A 17,870-nucleotide genomic window follows, 5' to 3' on the forward strand; every position below is an offset into this window, starting at 1 on the left:
ATCGTGTAACGTCACATTTTTTTTATTTTTTTACTAATATTTGAGGTAGTCGTGCGAATGTGCCTCAGTTAAAGGAAACCAATAATTATATAGTTAAAATGGAACATTAATAAGAACGATATTTCATCGTTGTATTCATGGTAGAATTATGAACCCTGGTTTGTTTGATTTTACAAAGACACTTATATACATTTTAACATATACATATACGTTTAAAAGAAAAAAGTAAGTTTCAGCCTGTTTTTTTTTTTTCGACTGAATATTTTCTATCTCTTTCAGCTCTGGAAGTTCTAGAACGAAACATGTAAAGTGTATTAAATAATAAAGTCTATATACATGACTAGTTGCAAACCGTAGTTTCGAACAATGTCGACTCTCGTTAACTTAGTTTATAACACAACTTTTCACATAATGGACTTACAGGCTGTGCGCGTGGAATATACCTTTGTATGATTTTTTTTATATACATATACACACCTTTGGTATTTTTCATTCTCAAAGAGATTGAGCGTGTTTTGCTTTCCAGCTGAATTTATCAACCTTGTAAGAGCCTTTGTTACCTAAAGAAAACATATATATGTTCTCATGTTACACGTGGGTCCAACCTAAAAATATTTATACTTCGTTATTATATAGAGCAAGATAAATGTTATTCTCTTCATTTGGTTGGACACTGAACTAAAACAAAGTTTTCTCAGTGTCTCGGGATTTCCATACTTAGATATATAGAACATTGACTGTCTCGTGCTGGCGAATGATTGGCAGAGTATTAGAAAGACAACAAGAAAACAATATATTTTATAATGTGTTTATTTAAAAAAACATCTTTCTGTGAAAAAAACAGCAATGTACTTTATGGATATACAATATTTATTGTTGACAATGGTAACCATGGTAATAGGATTATCGGGTTCAACTAGCTTAACAATGATTGAATAGTTTAGTCAAGTAGGTTTTATATATTGTTTGCTTTCGCGAATATGTTGCAATAATATTTACCGGGCACCAAAAGATTTTTTTAAAATAACATATTAAAAGTAATTTTAAGTTTCCTCAAATATTTTATTCCTTAATTAATTTTTGGGCCACGTTTGCTGTGTTAAACATATAATAAAAACACAACTAAAACCAGATGAATGTTGAAATTTGCTGTTCATTTGACTGGTTTTATCAGAGTTAACCAGTGGTTGCAGTTTGAAGTCATTTTGTTCCAGGTATCTGAACATTTAGCATTGAACATTTATTTTCATTCGAACGACTAATGCTTAGGATAATTTTGATAAAACGCAGATATGCGTGTATTGGGAGTGGAGGAAGATGTTTGTTACAGAGTATAATGCGATGACTTCAGATAAAGCACACTTGCGCTATACTTGGACAAACACTACAATCATAATTACTTGCATTCAAAACAAGACGTGTGGACAGCCTATAGGGAATCTTACAATAGTACGTGTCATATCGCTTTTTTGTTTTTGTTACCAGCTTTTATCCCGGCGTATACTCCATTTTAACCATTATATTTGTTTTTGAATTTCGCGAAACGATATACGAGGGTTATCTGTGGTTTAATCATCGCAAACCATACTTTATGCACATAATGACCTAAACAGTCAAACCAGCGCCTCTCTAAGACAAAACCATCTATAATTTTGAAATGAATTCTATAGGAAAGGCAACCATTCAGCACCACTTGCTATCTGAAACAGGAACTCTTAATTTATAAGAAACCACGTTAAAAGCGCGAAACGGGTTGGTTACTCCGAATCCGAAAGGTCTGGATCCCCTTTGCAATAGGCCCGGCATGGCCAAGCGTGTTAAGGCGTGCGACTCGTAATCTGAGGGTCACGAGTTCGCATCCCCGTCACGCCAAACATGCTCGCCCTTTCAGTCGTGGGGGCGTTATAATGTGACGGTCAATCCCACTATTCGTTGGTAAAAGAGTAGCTCAAGAGTTGGCGGTGGGTGGTGATGACTAGCTACCTTCCCTCTAGTCTTACACTGCTAAATTAGGGACGGCTAGCACAGATAGCGTCCTCGAGTAGCTTTGTGCCAAATTAAAAAAAACAACAAACAAACCTTTGCAATACGACAACTAGTAGGTCACACCAGAGGCCGTTATACACCCTCCTACTACTGCGTGGTTTCAATCTCCTTTTTTGTTAAAAAATCCTCATAACTTAAAAAGCACCTTGGCACAGCACATGTAACCCACTATGTATCTTTGCGCTTAACAACAGATAAATAAAAAAGACATAAATTAGAAAAAAAGTTCGTGTACATTGACCTAATCTTCATAATTAACAAATACATAATTTTGTTTGTTTTTTAAAAGTTCGCGCAAATCTACACGAGAACTATCTGCGTTAGCCGTCCTTAATTTAGCAATGTAAGACTAGAAGGAAAGTAGCTAGTCATCACCACCCATCGCCAACTCTTGAGCTACTCTTTTACCAACGAAAAGTGGGTGTGACCGTCACGTTATAACGCCCCCACGGCTGAAAGGTCGAGCATGTTTGGTGTGACGGGGATTCGAAACCGCGACCCTCAGATTACGAGTCGAGTGCCTTAACAACCTGGCCATGCTGGGCTGATAAATAAAAACTGCTCTATTTTAACCACGAAGCCTCTGAGGTTTAATTTAAATATTTTATAATTGTTACTATCTGAATTTATAAAAATTACCAAATTTGATATTTTTAGATTCAAACAGCAAGCAACTATGGAAAGTAATTGTATTTCATATATATATATATATATATATACCTATGATGCTTGAAATCAGCTTTTGTATTATAAAAATACATAATTTTAACAAACTGCTTATAAATAGAGCCAACAATTATCAAGTTCCCAAAAGTAAATTATTATATTTAATCTCAATTTCAATGCCCCCGCTAGTACAGCGGTAAGTCTACGGATTTACAACGCTAAAATCAGGAGTTCGATTGCTCTCGGTGGGCTCAGCAGATAGCTCAATGTGACTTTGCTATAATAAAACACACACCATTTTAATACCTTGTGTTGGTCCAAATGGGACTTCGCTCTGCAGTACGCCCGACGTATTAACTGTACACATGCGCAGTGGATGCAATTGCAGTGCACTTATGTCAAATAATTATAAAGCGTTTTCTGTGTGTAATGCCCCAGGTGGCGAACCTTGAAATTAATGTTTGCACTGTCTCTTGACTTTTGTATTAGTGAGCCATATTTCACAAATATATAAGCAAATCCAGTATCGATTTGTTAAAAAAAAACTAATATTTCGTTTCTTAATAGCTGCTGGCACCCTTAGTCAAAATCAATCTTGTCTCCTTCAAGCTTTTTAAAATCACGTAATAAGAATCAACTTTCAGTCGAACAGAACAGAAATTTGTAAGTTTTATTAGTTTAAATGTTGTCGTGTTCCTTGAACATTAAAAGTCAATTTTAGTTTCTTAAATCCTCTCTGTTATAATATTTATGACTATAGGAAAATTTTTGATACCCAATAAACTTCACATTCTCAAACTTAGAACATATCAGTATTTACAGTTTATGGGATTTATTCTTCCTAAATGTTACTAGATATTTTTTACATGGACTTAGCTATTGCCCATTTATATAATCTCTGAAGAGAATGATTATTGATTTAATCAGACAGTAATATTCATGTAAATATTAGTTTTATGATGACGCTAATAAATATTGTTGATACATATACATGTATGCTTACGTATTATAATGTGACGGTCAATCCCACTATTCGTTGGTAAAAGAGTAGCCTAAGAGTTGGCAGTAGGCTGCCTTCCCTCTAGTCTTAAACTGCTAAATTAGGGACGGCTAGCGCAGATAGCCCATGAATAGCTTTGCGCGAAATTCAAAAACAAACAAACAAACACTTGAAATACTAATTTTCATTCACATTTCAGCTATCCCAGTTACTACTATATTTTGCGTCTTTTAAAAAACAATTAAGCATTGTATTTCTATTTTATATATACAAATAGCGTATAATATTTTATTACTTCAAATGGGTGTATAAATACTTCTGTCCCCCGCTAGTATAGCGGTATGTCTCCGGATTTACAACACTAAAATCAGGGGTTCGATTCCCCGCGGTGGGCTGAGCAGATAACCCGATGTGGCTGTGCTATAAGAAAAACACACACGCAAATATTTTTAATCTTAACAGCATCTGCTGCTCACTTTGATTAATTTTTTTTTAATTCTTGCTCTATATGTTATCAATCTGTCAAAGTTCCCTACGACTGCTGGTTATTTATTTATTAACTGTACCTTAGATATTCTAAACACACATACGTTCTTTGTAACTTCATGAATTAGTTATTCTTCAGAAAGTCAGTTGACTCCCGTGTTTACAACTATATCTTATCTTATTAATTCAGTTATATCTTTTGAGCAACTGCACTACACGTTTTAAAACCATTATTTTATATTATGCATAAATAATTAAAACTTTCTGCGCACTAAAATCGTCTCATATTGTCATTAGTTCCTTCACAGAATGTTGAAGAAATATCATATTTCGTATTATTTAAACGTTGGTTGGTTGTTTTTTGTTAGTTACGTCGGATATATTCTTTTATCATTTGTCTTAACTGGAATTTACGTTCGTTCCTAAAGTAGGTTTTATTATTATTATTATACTTTGTATTTTCCAGTTTTACTCCTTTTAAGAAATTATGATGTATATTTTGTCGATTCTTCCATTTTGTAAGTATTTTTACCAATATACATGTACAAAAAGCAGAAAGATACACTTATTTGTAAATAATTACTATATTTAGTTTTAAACCTCATTCAATGTTTTTATTTGCCACTTGCGTGTACAATTATCGTAGCAAGAAAAACACAACTCAGCTAGACGTGCATTTGTACATTTGATGAAACTTTCAAGTTCCTGAATAATTTTGTACTTTTGTGAAATTTCGTGTTTACGTGCTTGAAACTAAATATATATTTCAAAGTAACCTAATAAATGTATGCCAATGTTTTAATTAGATTCATGGTGGGTAGTACACTACGTGTGTATATTTATACGCTTCAGAATAAATATATATTTTTTTCCATGCCTTTAGAACACTCTATACCTAAACAATAATTATTAGCGTAATAGTTTTGGTCGACCTTCACAACTTTCATGGCCCGTCATTCCAAACATGCTCGCCCTTTCAGCTGTGGGGGCGTTATTATGTTGCGATCAATCCCACTATTCGTTAGTAAAAGTATAGCCCAAGAATTAGCGGTTGGTGGTGATGACTAGCTGCCTTCCTTCTAATCTTACACTGCTAAATTAGGGACGGCAAGCGCAGGTAGCCCTCGTGTAGGTGTGCGCAAAATTCAAAACAAACAAACATACAAACAAAACCTTGATAACAAGCCTGAAATGTTTAATGCATACACATAAAACACATACAGATAGACTCTCTACATTAGGACTCAAATTGTTATGGCAATATGTCAGCACTGAACTGATTAGAGTAGCTTTTACGTATGAATAATTTTAAGTTCTAAATATTTTTCCATTTAGGTTTGCATAACAACTGAATATTAAGATATTTTTTCAACAAATACACAGCAGAAGAACAAACAATAATGTGGATTCTGTACGTATGGGAAAATTATGGATGATTATAACTGGAAATTGGTTATTAGTATTCCAGCTCGTTTACATTAGCATCATTATAAGGTATTAATATTCAAATAAGTTTTTCTTCTTACCATGATAAATCTGATAATAATGAATGAAGAAAAGGGTTTCTTGGTGTGTCTACCATTATTATGTGTCATGTGATTTAACATCTGTCTAGCTCTTGAAATTTGATGAACATTCCAAGAAATGCTTGATGCCAAATGAACGCTTACAAACTTTGCAAGAAGGTGAAAAATGTAATCAAAGCTTACAATATTTACAAGAAAGTTAAATATATAATCAAAGCTATGCAAACTTTACAATAAAGTTGAATATGTAATTAAAGCTTACAAACATTACGAGAAAGTTAAATATGTGATCGAACATGATGTTTGGCCGGTTTATGTATTGCACATGTTACTATGTACCGATTTCTGTTCAGCTTTTGTCAAAACTGCCGAGAGGTGGGATTTGTGAATGGGCTCGTTGTGTTTAGCTGAAAATCTTTTTAACACTTACTGTATTAGCGATAAGTACATCAATACTACTTTCTAATCATACTAGATACTTTAATTTAAATGCAGTGAACTATGTAAACTTATTGTAAAAATCAGTTGATTAATTATTGAAAGACTGGATTGACGAAACATGTAAAGTGGTCGTATATTTACCTATAATTGAAATGTTTTTGTGTACTTATTTTAACGTTGTGCGTTATTTATTATTGTAACATTATACACGAATACCAAGAAATAATTCTCACGAATATAGAAACAACAAATCCTGACGTGTCACAGAATTGAACTGTCAAATTTCATTTTGTTACCATAAAAAGAAATGCCCTTCTTTGTAATTTCAGTTTAATAGAAGACAAATGGCATTACACTAATTTTTATCCATAGCAATTACGTTTAGCTTGCGAGTTACTCCTGAAGTGAAACCCTGTGTTTCATAAGTGTAATGAGTTCCTTACTTTAAATGTAGTAAATTTTGTAAAATCATAGTTATAATTAATTATTAAAAAACCATTATCTGAGACGAATATAGGTGTAAGAAATCCTAACGTATCACAAGAATGAAACTATTACATTTCATCTTGCCATCAATACAGAAATTTCATTCTTTCTAACTTAACTTTAACAAAAAAAAACAACAAAATGACACTACGCTAATGCTTGTTCAGAGCTATTACTTTTCGTGTACGGGTTGTTACTGGGATGAAGTCTAGGATTTTGGATTTGATGAGCCGAGTTCCAATTTTTGCAATACCAAAATATGTTCCCAACCCTTTAAACTGTAGTAGTGTTAAACGAGTGGCAATGAATCCCTTAGGATGTTGAATGGCTGTCTTACCTCTTGTCAGGAATTTCAAATTTGGGACGGCGACACATAGCTTTACCATAAAAACGAAATACAATAAAACAACTGCTAATATTGTTCCAATAACATGTACGTACACTTAGTACTCTTAACATTTTCACATCGTATCCAGCAAAGCCCGGTATGACCAGGTGGTTAAGGCGCTCGACTCGTAATCCGAGGGTCACGGGTTCGAATTTCCGTCACACCAAACATGCTCGCCCTTTCAAACGTGGGGACGTTATAAGGTTACGATCAATTCCACTATTCGTTGGTAAAAGAGTAGCCCATGAGTTGGTGGTGGGTGGTGCATGTAGTCTTACAATGCTAAATTAGGGACGGCTAACGCAAATAGCTCTCGTTTTGTTTTTTTAAATTTCGCACAAAGCTACTCGAGGGCTATCTGTGCTAGCCGTCCCTAATTTAGCAGTGTAAGACTAGAGGGAAAGCAGCTAGTCATCACCACCCACCGCCAACTCTTGGGCTACTCTTTTACCAACGAATAATGGGATTGATCGTCACATTATAACGCCCCAACGGCTGAAAGGGCTAGCATGTTTGGCGCGACTGGGATGCGAACGCGCGACCCTCGAATTACGTGTCGCACGCTTTAACATGCTTGTCCATGCCGGGCCGATAGCGCTCAAGTAGCTTTACGCGAAATTGAAAATCAAACAATCTATTAAGAAAATATTACACGTCTATATCACTACAGAAACTGAAAAAAAATCGTCTTAACCAATAGTTAAATAAATATTTTAAAAACAGTTTGTGGGAAAAAAAATTGAATATTAGTTAAGCAACTATTTTGAAACCTCATTGTGTTAAGTAAGAATCTAACTTTAAGTCAACAGTAAAAAAGCGTAAAAACTTTATTCGTTTGATCGTTGAAAAACATACGATAATACCAGAATTTCAGAACAAAACTTTTTTAAGGTTCGAATCCCCATCACACCCAACATGCTAGCCCTTTAAGCTCTGGAGACGTTATAAAGTGACGGTCAGTCCCACTATTCATTGGTAAAAGATTAGCTCAAGAGTTGGCGGTGGGTGGTGATGACTAGCTACCTTCCCTCTAGTCTTACACTGCTAAATTAGGGACGACTTTGCGCGAAATTCAAAACAAACCAAATCGTATCCAACCAGCACATTCTGAAATAAACACTCCATTTTCTCCATAACACAAAGGAAGTCAATTTTCTTTTTAAATTCGCACACTAGGAACTAAAAACGTGAAACTCTCTTCCACTTAGATTTTGATTTTTCTGCTAATTGTGAAGTCGTACGTTTTTTGAGGATCCCGAAAACAACAACTGATAACATAACATACATGTTTAAAATTTCCAGTCAAATTACGGTGCATTTCGAGGTAACGAAGTTTCTTATCTTTGATATATGCAAATGAAACAACAAGAAAAGCTATTTTTTTTTATCTCAAATGAACAGCATATATATCCTGTAAGACCCAGCAACGGTTATGGTTACACGCTAGACGAACTGTTAGTAGCGACCAAAGCACAAATTCTCCGCCCTTTTATTAAGGAATCCTGTCGCGGCACATTTGTTAGAGTGCAGTGTAGCCAGTGTGGCGCCGGTGTCCCTAATTTCAAACCACAAACTACTGAAACGGTAACAATATTCTTGGCTGATATAAACTAAGCAGAGGTAATTTTATGTTTGTGATCTGTTCTCGGTATTTCGCACTCTAAATTATATTTGTAATATATTTCCGTATCTGTCTAGTTGCTAAACAATCCTTTTACGTTTTTCTATTTGTTTTATTCTGAGCTAACAATAATTAATAAATACGTAAAAGAAAGAAGTGATATTTTTAGTATACCAGCAAAATAAATCGATTCTATTCAGTGTTTGAAGTATGGCCTGCGTTTTCAACTCAGATCATCTGTCATTATTGATGGAAATCCTTCGAGATCAATACCAGAAAAATAGATCGATTTTATTCAGTAGTTGAAGTATAGCCTACATTTGTTGTTATTGAAGCCATTCAGTTTTATTTATCTCGTTAAAATATTTGGACGAGTGCACAGAATTAATGTTGTGGGCTGTAGCGAGATCTATATTTCCTGCAGAGAATCCAGTGATCAGTTTGAGTGCAAAACGACAATTGTATGTTATTAAAAGGAAAAGTTTGTTTACAAAAGATGTTCTATAAGAATTAACATGTTTTTAAACATGATGCCACCAATACATCAAAATCAATGTGGCAATTTAAAGAGTTTAATAAAAGTAAATATAATTATTTTAGATTGTAAAATTTTAAAAGTTTAGTCCATAGAATTTTGTGATACAAAGAGAAAATCTATGCTGAAACAATATCGTTGTTTGTTTTGAATTTCGCGCAAAGCTATACGAGGACTGTCTACGCTAGCCGTCCCTAATTTATCAGTGTTAAACAAGAGGAAAGGCAGCTATTCATCATCACCCACCGCCAACTCTTGGGATATTCTGTTACCAAGGAATAGTGGGATTGACCATAACTTTATAATACCCGCCGCAGCTGAAAGGGCATGTTTGGTTTGACGGGGTTTCGAGCCCGCGCACCTCAGGTTACGAGTCGAGTTACTTAACTACCTGGCCATGCCGAGCCTCACAAGGGAGTGTTATTATTTTCGAAATTAAAACTTTCGTTACACACAGATAAAAATGTATTTGGAATACGAGTAATCTTGGAATGTAGTCATTACCAAATATACATATTTAAGTTTAATGTGAATTTTGAGAGTTGTTTTAAAGGAATTATAAATACATGGCGATGAACATGTTGAATATTTCTTTTAAAAAAACTAAAAAAATACTTTGTGTGTTATTAACCAATTAATATTCAAAAGAACAATAAAATGATTTTTTTAAACTAACAACAATACATTTTTTTACAAACAAGGTATGTCTGACAAATCGATGATTTAACCAATATAGTGTACAACGTTCAATGTATAATTTACAAATAGTTCATCAATCACGAAGTTATTTCAAGGGTTTTTAGAAAGCCAAAGAATGTTTCTCATAAAGAACATTTCTATTCTGTGTGTAATTTTGAAGCGTCGCAATGTGTAGAAATATAAAAAAATGAAGAGGGGGTTACAGATAAACATTTGGAATTATGTCACCATTCTTGTTTTTAACCATTGTGTACTTAGATTCTGTTGTCACATAATATAGAGTGCCCTTACAATACCTCGTATTCACTTAATTTTAGTAAGTTTGCTTGTTTTTTAATTTCGCGCAAAGTTACACGAAGACTATCTGAGCTAGCCGTCCCTAATTTTGCAGTGTAAGACTAGATAGAGGGAAGGCAGCTATTCGATCAGTCCCACTATTCGTTGGTAAAAGAGCTGCCTTAAGAGTTAATTGGCGGTGGATGGTGATGACTAGTTGCCTTTCCTCTAGTCTTGTACTGCTAAATTAGGGAAGCTGAGTGGAAATTTAAAACAACCAAGCAAAATCATCAATACTTTAGAATCAATAGACTAAATGGAAACAGATAGTCAACACCACCAACTGCAAATTGATGGATTACGTTATTTGAACAATAGGATTCTTAAACATTACGTTATAATACTTCTTCTGCTCAAAGGGTAAGTGTGTTCACTGACGGGATTTTAACCCTTGACCGGCATATTTAGAGTCAAACGCTCCAACCACCAGGCCGAAAAGAGTTTTGAATTCTGTATACATTTTCTTTTGTTTGTATGAGTGGAAATTTATACTCATATTATTAGGAATACAATTAATCATAAACGAAGGAGCAATGAATATTTCAACTTATCAGTTGTGTAGCATTTATATTTACACGTGTTTTTGTTATAGCAAAACCTCATCGGGTTATCTGCTGTGTTCACCGATTGGAATCGAAACCCTGATTTAGCGTTGTAAATCCGAAGACTTACCGCTGGCCCAGCGGGGGACTTATATTTGCAAACAGAAACGTGAAAGATGAACAGATGGGAAGAAAAGGAAACGTTCATACATTTATAACAATTTAATTGTAATTCAACATGCAATTTCCAGTCAGACTTGCGGATGTTCTTGCCTTGTGAATCAAAATGGTGTTACACATATGCACATAGCCAGGAATTTGAAGAAGAGTTTGTTTGTTTGTTTCGAAATTCGCGCAGAGCTATTCGAGGGCTATCTGCGCCAGTCATCTCTAATTTAGCAGTGTAAGACTAGATGGAAGGCAACTGGTCATCACCACCCACCGCCAACTCTTGGGCTACTCTTTTACCAACGAATAGTGGGATTGACCGTCTCATTATAACGTCCCCACGGCCGAAAGGATGAGCATGTTTGGTGTGACAAGGATTCGAACCCACGATCCTCGGATTGCGAGTCGAGTGCCTTAACCACCTGTAAAACATTTTTGTGCACTATGGATACAGCATTAATTAAAAAATACCAAAATTTAAAGACTGATTTAGAAAACCATTACAACATTAGTTTTACGGAACAAAGCACAAACAATACCTAAATGAAAGTTATTTATCTTACAAACACTGAAAGTATCGAAAAGTTATTTTTTTTGGACAAATTTATTTTCTTTTACTTTTTAATACTTTCCTTGTTCACAAAGTCCTAAAGTGACAAAATTCTCTAAACGATTAGTTCATAACTAAACGTTTTAAATCTGTTAAATTAATTAACCAACTTATTAGTAACATAATTGTGTTTAAGTAATTTTCAGTTTTTTTTCAACTCAACACACAAAATCCATCCAACAATGAAAAATGAGAGAGTTGAAATAAGGACGGGAGACTAAACCGTTCAGATATTTCAATGTAGCATTTCTAACAACTAAAACATAACAACTTTAACAAAGCTGTGTACATATAGCAAAGTAGTATCATTCTAAACGGATAATTGGAATAGCGTGGTTTTACAAGATCCGTTAAATGGGTTTAATAAACTTTTTAACACGTGGTTGAAATGATTATAGTTATATTAAAGCCTTATAATGGTTTGAAACTGTATAGTAAAATATTTACAGTCGGTAAATACTTCCATGAGAGGATAGATTATTAGAAACTACATACATGTTTGCCGATTGTTAAATATTGTAATTTACAATTTCTTTACATATAAGCAACTTAATTTGGATTGTTATCAGCAATAGAGGAGTTTCACAGTTAAAACTATTTTCTTCTGGTTTTGTTTAAGTAAATGAGGTAAAAACTTTTGCGGTCAAAGGATTGCTTAGAAAATTATGGAACTAAAAACGTGAACAAGGAAAGTATTAAAAAGTAAAAGAAAATAAATTTGTCCAAAAAAAATAACTTTTCGATACTTTCAGTGTTTGTAAGATAAATAACTTTCATTTAGGTATTGTTTGTGCTTTGTTCCGTAAAACTAATGTTGTAATGGTTTTCTAAATCAGTCTTTAAATTTTGGTATTTTTTAATTAATGCTGTATCCATAGTGCACAAAAATGTTTTACAATTACGAAAATTGGCCCGGTATAGCCAGGTGCTTAAGGCACTCGACTCGCAATCTGAGGATCACAGGTTCGAATCCCCGTCACACCAAACGTGCTCGCCCTTTCAGCCATGGGGGCGTTATAAGGTGACGGTCAATCCCACTTTTCGTTGGTAAAAGAGTAGCCCACGTGTTGGCGGTGGGTGGTGATGACTAGCTGCCTTCTCTCTAGTCTTACACTGCTAAATTAGGGACGGCTAGCGCAAATAGCCCTCGAGTAGCTTTGCACGAAATTCAAAAACAAACAATCTTTTACGAAAATATTACACGTTTATATCAGTACAGAAACTGAAAAAAATCATCTTAACCAATAGTTACGTAAATAAATATTTTAAAAACAGTTTGTGGCAAAATAATTGAATATTAGATAAGCAACTATTTTGAAACCTCATTGTGTTAAGTAAGAATATAACTTTAAGTCAACAGTAAAAAAGCGTAAAAACTTTATTCGTTTGATCGTTGAAAAACATACGATAATACCAGAATTTCAGAGCAAAACGACTTTCTTAAGAAGTTTAAGCAAATTTATTGTGCACCACAGATTCGTTCAATAAGGGCAAGAACGTGAAATATTGTTAATTATAACGAAGTTCATTAATGTTTTCATAAGATAACAGTCTTGTGATATGTTAGAGCTAAGAATGGAAATCCGTAGAAAATTGTGTTTTAGAAGTGATATGATACACTATATTCTTACAAAACTTCATACTTACATTTGAGAAAATTTTGAAGTTCAGGTTAAATAAACAAAACGTACAGCTTGACAGCTAGCTTTTAAATTTAATTTAATAAAACAAGGAATTTTTGCAGTTTGTGATTTCGCAATGATAGTCAAATGTTCAACACGTGGTTAGGATAACTTAAGCCTTAACTTTGAGTGATGTATGTGTATTTTATTCCCATGCGGATTTTGAGGCAAATAGATTTGATTGTAAGAGAAAGTAACTTCTTACAACAGAAAACTGGAGATATTGTGCATTAAGTTAAGTTTAAATTGAACGTAGCTTAATGGTGTGAGAGTATTAGGAATTCGAGGATTCATGGTTCATGGCCTGATGCCGCAACGATGTTCTCACCATTTTGGGATAATGGGTGCTTTATAAGAGTGGTTATCAGATTCCATTATTCAAGTTGGGTATCCTGAGAACTGTCAGAGGGTGATGTCGATCAGTTGATTTCCGTATAGCCTATCAGTTGGAAGTTAACTACGGCTATGAGGAGAGTGTTCTTTGTATAGCTTTGGCCCCTCAGTGGCACAACGATAAAACTATAGGCTTGAAACGCTAAATGCAGAGTTTTAAAGATCGTGATGGGCAGAGCACAGGGAGCCCATTGTGTAGTTTAGCGCAAAAATCTGAACCAAACAGATTTAACTTTGCGTGTTTTTAAAGGTAAAATTAAATGACCTACTTATTATGAATAGGCTCGACATGGTTAGGTGGTTAGGGAATTCGACTCGTAATCTGAGGGTCACGGGTTTGAATCCCCGTCGCACCAAACATGCTCGCCCTTTCAGCCATGGGGGCATTATTATGTTACGATCAATACCATTGTTCATTGGTAAAAAAGTAGCCCAAGAGTTGGCGGTGGATGGTGATGACTAGCTACCTTCTCTCTAGTTCTACACTATTAAATTAGAGACGACTAGCGCAGATAGCTCTCGTGTAGCTTTATATAGAATAGTCCTCAATACAATTCCAAAAGTAAAAAGTTTTAAAGCAAAAACGTGTTAAGATGAATTAATTTGTGTGCCACTCATCCATATCAATCTCACTATCTTTGGAGCGGAACTTTGATCTGAACAAAATATCTTCTTGCTTACAATTTTGATCAGAGTATTCATCACTCTACTAAGACAACTTTCCAGTCAAGACGTTCCGAACCTTAATACCTTAGTCCTCTTGTTAATATAGTTGATATAGTTGTTTTACTGTTAGAGAAAGACTGCATGTGCTCTGTCCACCGTGGGGAATCGAGCCACAAAGTTTCTAAGTCCGTATATCTATTACTGAGCAGTGAAAAGACTCACATGGTTCACACTTCTATTTTACATCTAATGCACCGTTCTTATGTAACATTCTTTTTACTTCAAATTTTCATATGTATCAGTCATTGACTGATGTTCCCCAGTAGCACAGTATACGAACGTATACTGGTAGAAACCGGGTTTCGATATTCGTGGTGAGCCTGGCACAAAAGGCCCTTTGTATTACTTTGTTTTTAATATTAAACAAACAACATCATTAACTGTTCACCAATACATTTTATTAAATTACAACCATTGAATTCAGTCGCAAATACCCATGTACTCAAAAGCAAAGATATATAATAGTACGAAAACGTTCCCTTATTTATAAGATAAACTCTTCCAATGAAAGAGAAATTCTTCATTTATTGCCTGTGTGGGTGATTATGGTACCACCCACCCCTTGAATAGTGGCTGTATCGGTACAGTCACGTGAGTGGAAGTGAAGAACAGTGGCTGTACAGTTACATAAGTGGAAGTTAGGAACAGTGGCTGTATCAGTACAGTCACGTGAGTGGAAGTGAGGAACAGTGGCTGTATCGGTACAATCACGTGAGGAACAGTGGCTGTACAGTTACATGAGTGAAAGTTAGGAACAGTGGCTGTATCGGTATAGTCACGTGAGTGAAAGTGAGGAACAGTGGCTGTATCGGTACAATCACGTGAGTGAAAGTGAGGAACAGTGGCTTACAGTTATATGAGTGAAAGTTAGAAACAGTGGCTGTATCGGTACAATCACGTGAGTGGAAGTGAGGAACAGTGGCTGTATCGATACAGTCACATGAGTGGAAGTGAGTAAATGATTAAAACTCCTTCACCGATATTTTTAATGTTTTCATATCTGGTATTTTTCAGAATGATAAAACATCTTACTTTTAAGCTGCAGTATTAAATGGTTTACAGATCTCCCGCATCAGCACTTCAACGATATGTATTGTATCACGAAACCGCGTTTCCCTCATAACCAAAATGTTTAATTATTGTCAATGTTACTTCACTATTTTAAAGACCCGATGTTTTTTCTTTACTTCCAGGTTCAGAGTTTTTTTCGAGGCTGGTTATGCAGAAGAAGATGGAAACAGATAGTTGCTGAATACATCAATACACCACATGCTGAGAGCATGCGCAAACGTAACAGGTAAATTATTTAGTATAATCCAAAATTACAAGTTATACAGTCGGCTGTCACATTAGTGGCTTGAGGATCGAGAATATATATATACACACACAGTTATATGCAATTTATCGTATAATTGCCCTGCCAATATAGACAAGGAGCAGTGGATTATTTATTTACAATGAACCGAAATGAATGAAAGCAAGTCTATTAGTGGTTAAAGTTCGTGTTCCTTCTCTATAATACCTATGGATTACTTTGGAATGATCAATGGACTAAGAAAATCATTGAAACAGTGAAGATGTATTTCTAGATATTTTTAAAACATCAGTTCTCAAGTTCATAAATGTTTATCAACCTTGTATCATGGGGCTTTAGTTATTTATAACTATTAATATTATTATCAGCACTAAAGAGTTTGTACTGTGATATTATTATTTACACTGAAGCTTTTAACTCCATATACAGTGTGCACCTGGAGTGCAATACCTTACGTCTGATGTCCCACGTTCCTCCGCTGGGACAGCGGTAAGTCTATGGAATTACAACGCTAAAATCAAGGGTTCAATTCCCATCGATGGAAACAGCAGATATCTAGCTGTGACTTTGCTATAAGAAATCGCACACACTCACACTTGATGTCCCAGTCTAGACGTAAAAGCAAGTTATTGTTAGCAACAACGGAGCCCTTAACCTCGTATACAGTGTGCACCTAGTGTACAATATCGTGAGTTTGACGTTTCCGTCTGGGTGTTAGAGTAAGTGGAAAGCTAGCTAATTTGATAGTGAAGAAGTTTTCTAATAAGACATATAAAAGTGATAAAAATTATAAATCATGTGGGTAAAGGAATATTATAAGTATACTAAATTTGACGGCTCATATATTTGTTTATTTATTTTTTGCAAAAATGAATTCGGGTACTTTACGAGAATCAAACTCACCATTCTACTGAAGTAGGTATAAACTCTTAATTGTTTTAAGCTTCTGCCCCGTCAAACGGAGAAGTGAATTCGAAATGTATCCAGTCTTAATTATCACTTCTTAAAAAGAACGGATGTGACTTATTATTTAGTGTCCCAGATTGAGGATCAACGGTTCACGTGTCCTGTTTCTGAGAGAAGTCGAACTCCGCTTTTTGGAAATGCGTCGTGAGGGCGGTGGCAAATCCACTTATTCGATGAGAGTAGCCTAAGAGTTGCCGGTGGGTGCAATTGATTAGTTTCCTTCTCTCATTTGGCGAATGGTATAGACATGCCTTTAAAATTGCTCAAGCGCCACCAAAGAAATGTCTAATGTTCTGGCTTTGAAATGTATGTAATTAAACCACACGAATAATAATTTAAAAGCAACTGACGTTGCACCACTCTTACTGCAACAAATTGTGATTCAGTTTCTCCGCAAATGGAGCACATATTATCTTTCACTCAGGCACTGACCTCCGTATCTGACAAGGCAACTTAACATCTTAGAGAAGACTACGGCAAAAACAGACAAACCTCGTGTCTTGTATAACTTTGCGCGAATATCTGAAACAAACATTTTTTCGAAAAACTCTAAACTTCAAAGGAATGCACCACTTTAAGTTTTTTAGCTACGAAACTTATTATTCAACATACAATCAGCATCATTTGCTATATTTTTTTACTTGGAAATTCGATTTTCACATGCTTGGCAAGCTGGTGAATCGTGATGTTCTGCATGTACTCCACTTAGTATAGTTTGGTTTGTTTTGAATTTCTCGCAAAATAAAATTATGCTTATATAGTTACAGCACAGTTGCTTTTCGTATTTAACTTTTTCTGATGATGGATTAGCATTATCTTGACATGAAATATTCACGTGCCTCAAACCCTCGAAGCATTAGCATGCTTTGCATTCTGACTATGTTTTGCACAATATGTGCTGACTTTTGATCACACAAATTAGAACCAGCGTTCAAACCTTTTGCGTACAGATCTGCATAAAGTTTGAACATATGTCTATAAGAAAGTACGAATATGAATTATTGACTCTTGTGTAATATTAAACTCAAATAAAGAATCAAACAACAACGTTTAAAGTTAACACAGTTATAAGATATTTATTACATCCATCGTCGACTTCTCTTGAAAAACACTTTTCATATATCGGCGTCTTCTGTAGCACTTTTTGAAGATAACTTGGACTTCAAAAAAGGTAAAGTTTTTTTTTAATGATCGCTGTTGAAGACATTTGTAAATATAAGTTAATTGCGCATATAAAA

The 17,870-nt window shown here is 34.8% G+C and overlaps 1 protein-coding gene across 4 annotated transcripts in view; it reads left to right on the forward strand.

Moving 5' to 3' along the window:
- LOC143237906 (ras-specific guanine nucleotide-releasing factor 2-like) overlaps positions 1 to 17,870 on the forward strand; it is a 270,405-nt gene that overhangs the window by 178,219 nt on the left and 74,316 nt on the right. For all 4 annotated transcript variants that reach the window (XM_076477647.1, XM_076477648.1, XM_076477649.1 and 1 more), the window contains exon 5: positions 15,545 to 15,648. In XM_076477647.1, coding sequence (XP_076333762.1) covers positions 15,545 to 15,648 — 104 coding nt within the window. The remainder of the gene's footprint in view (positions 1 to 15,544; positions 15,649 to 17,870) is intronic.

Source organism: Tachypleus tridentatus, chromosome 13 (genome assembly GCF_004210375.1).
Source record: "Tachypleus tridentatus isolate NWPU-2018 chromosome 13, ASM421037v1, whole genome shotgun sequence".
Taxonomy (NCBI): Eukaryota; Metazoa; Arthropoda; class Merostomata; order Xiphosura; family Limulidae; genus Tachypleus; species Tachypleus tridentatus.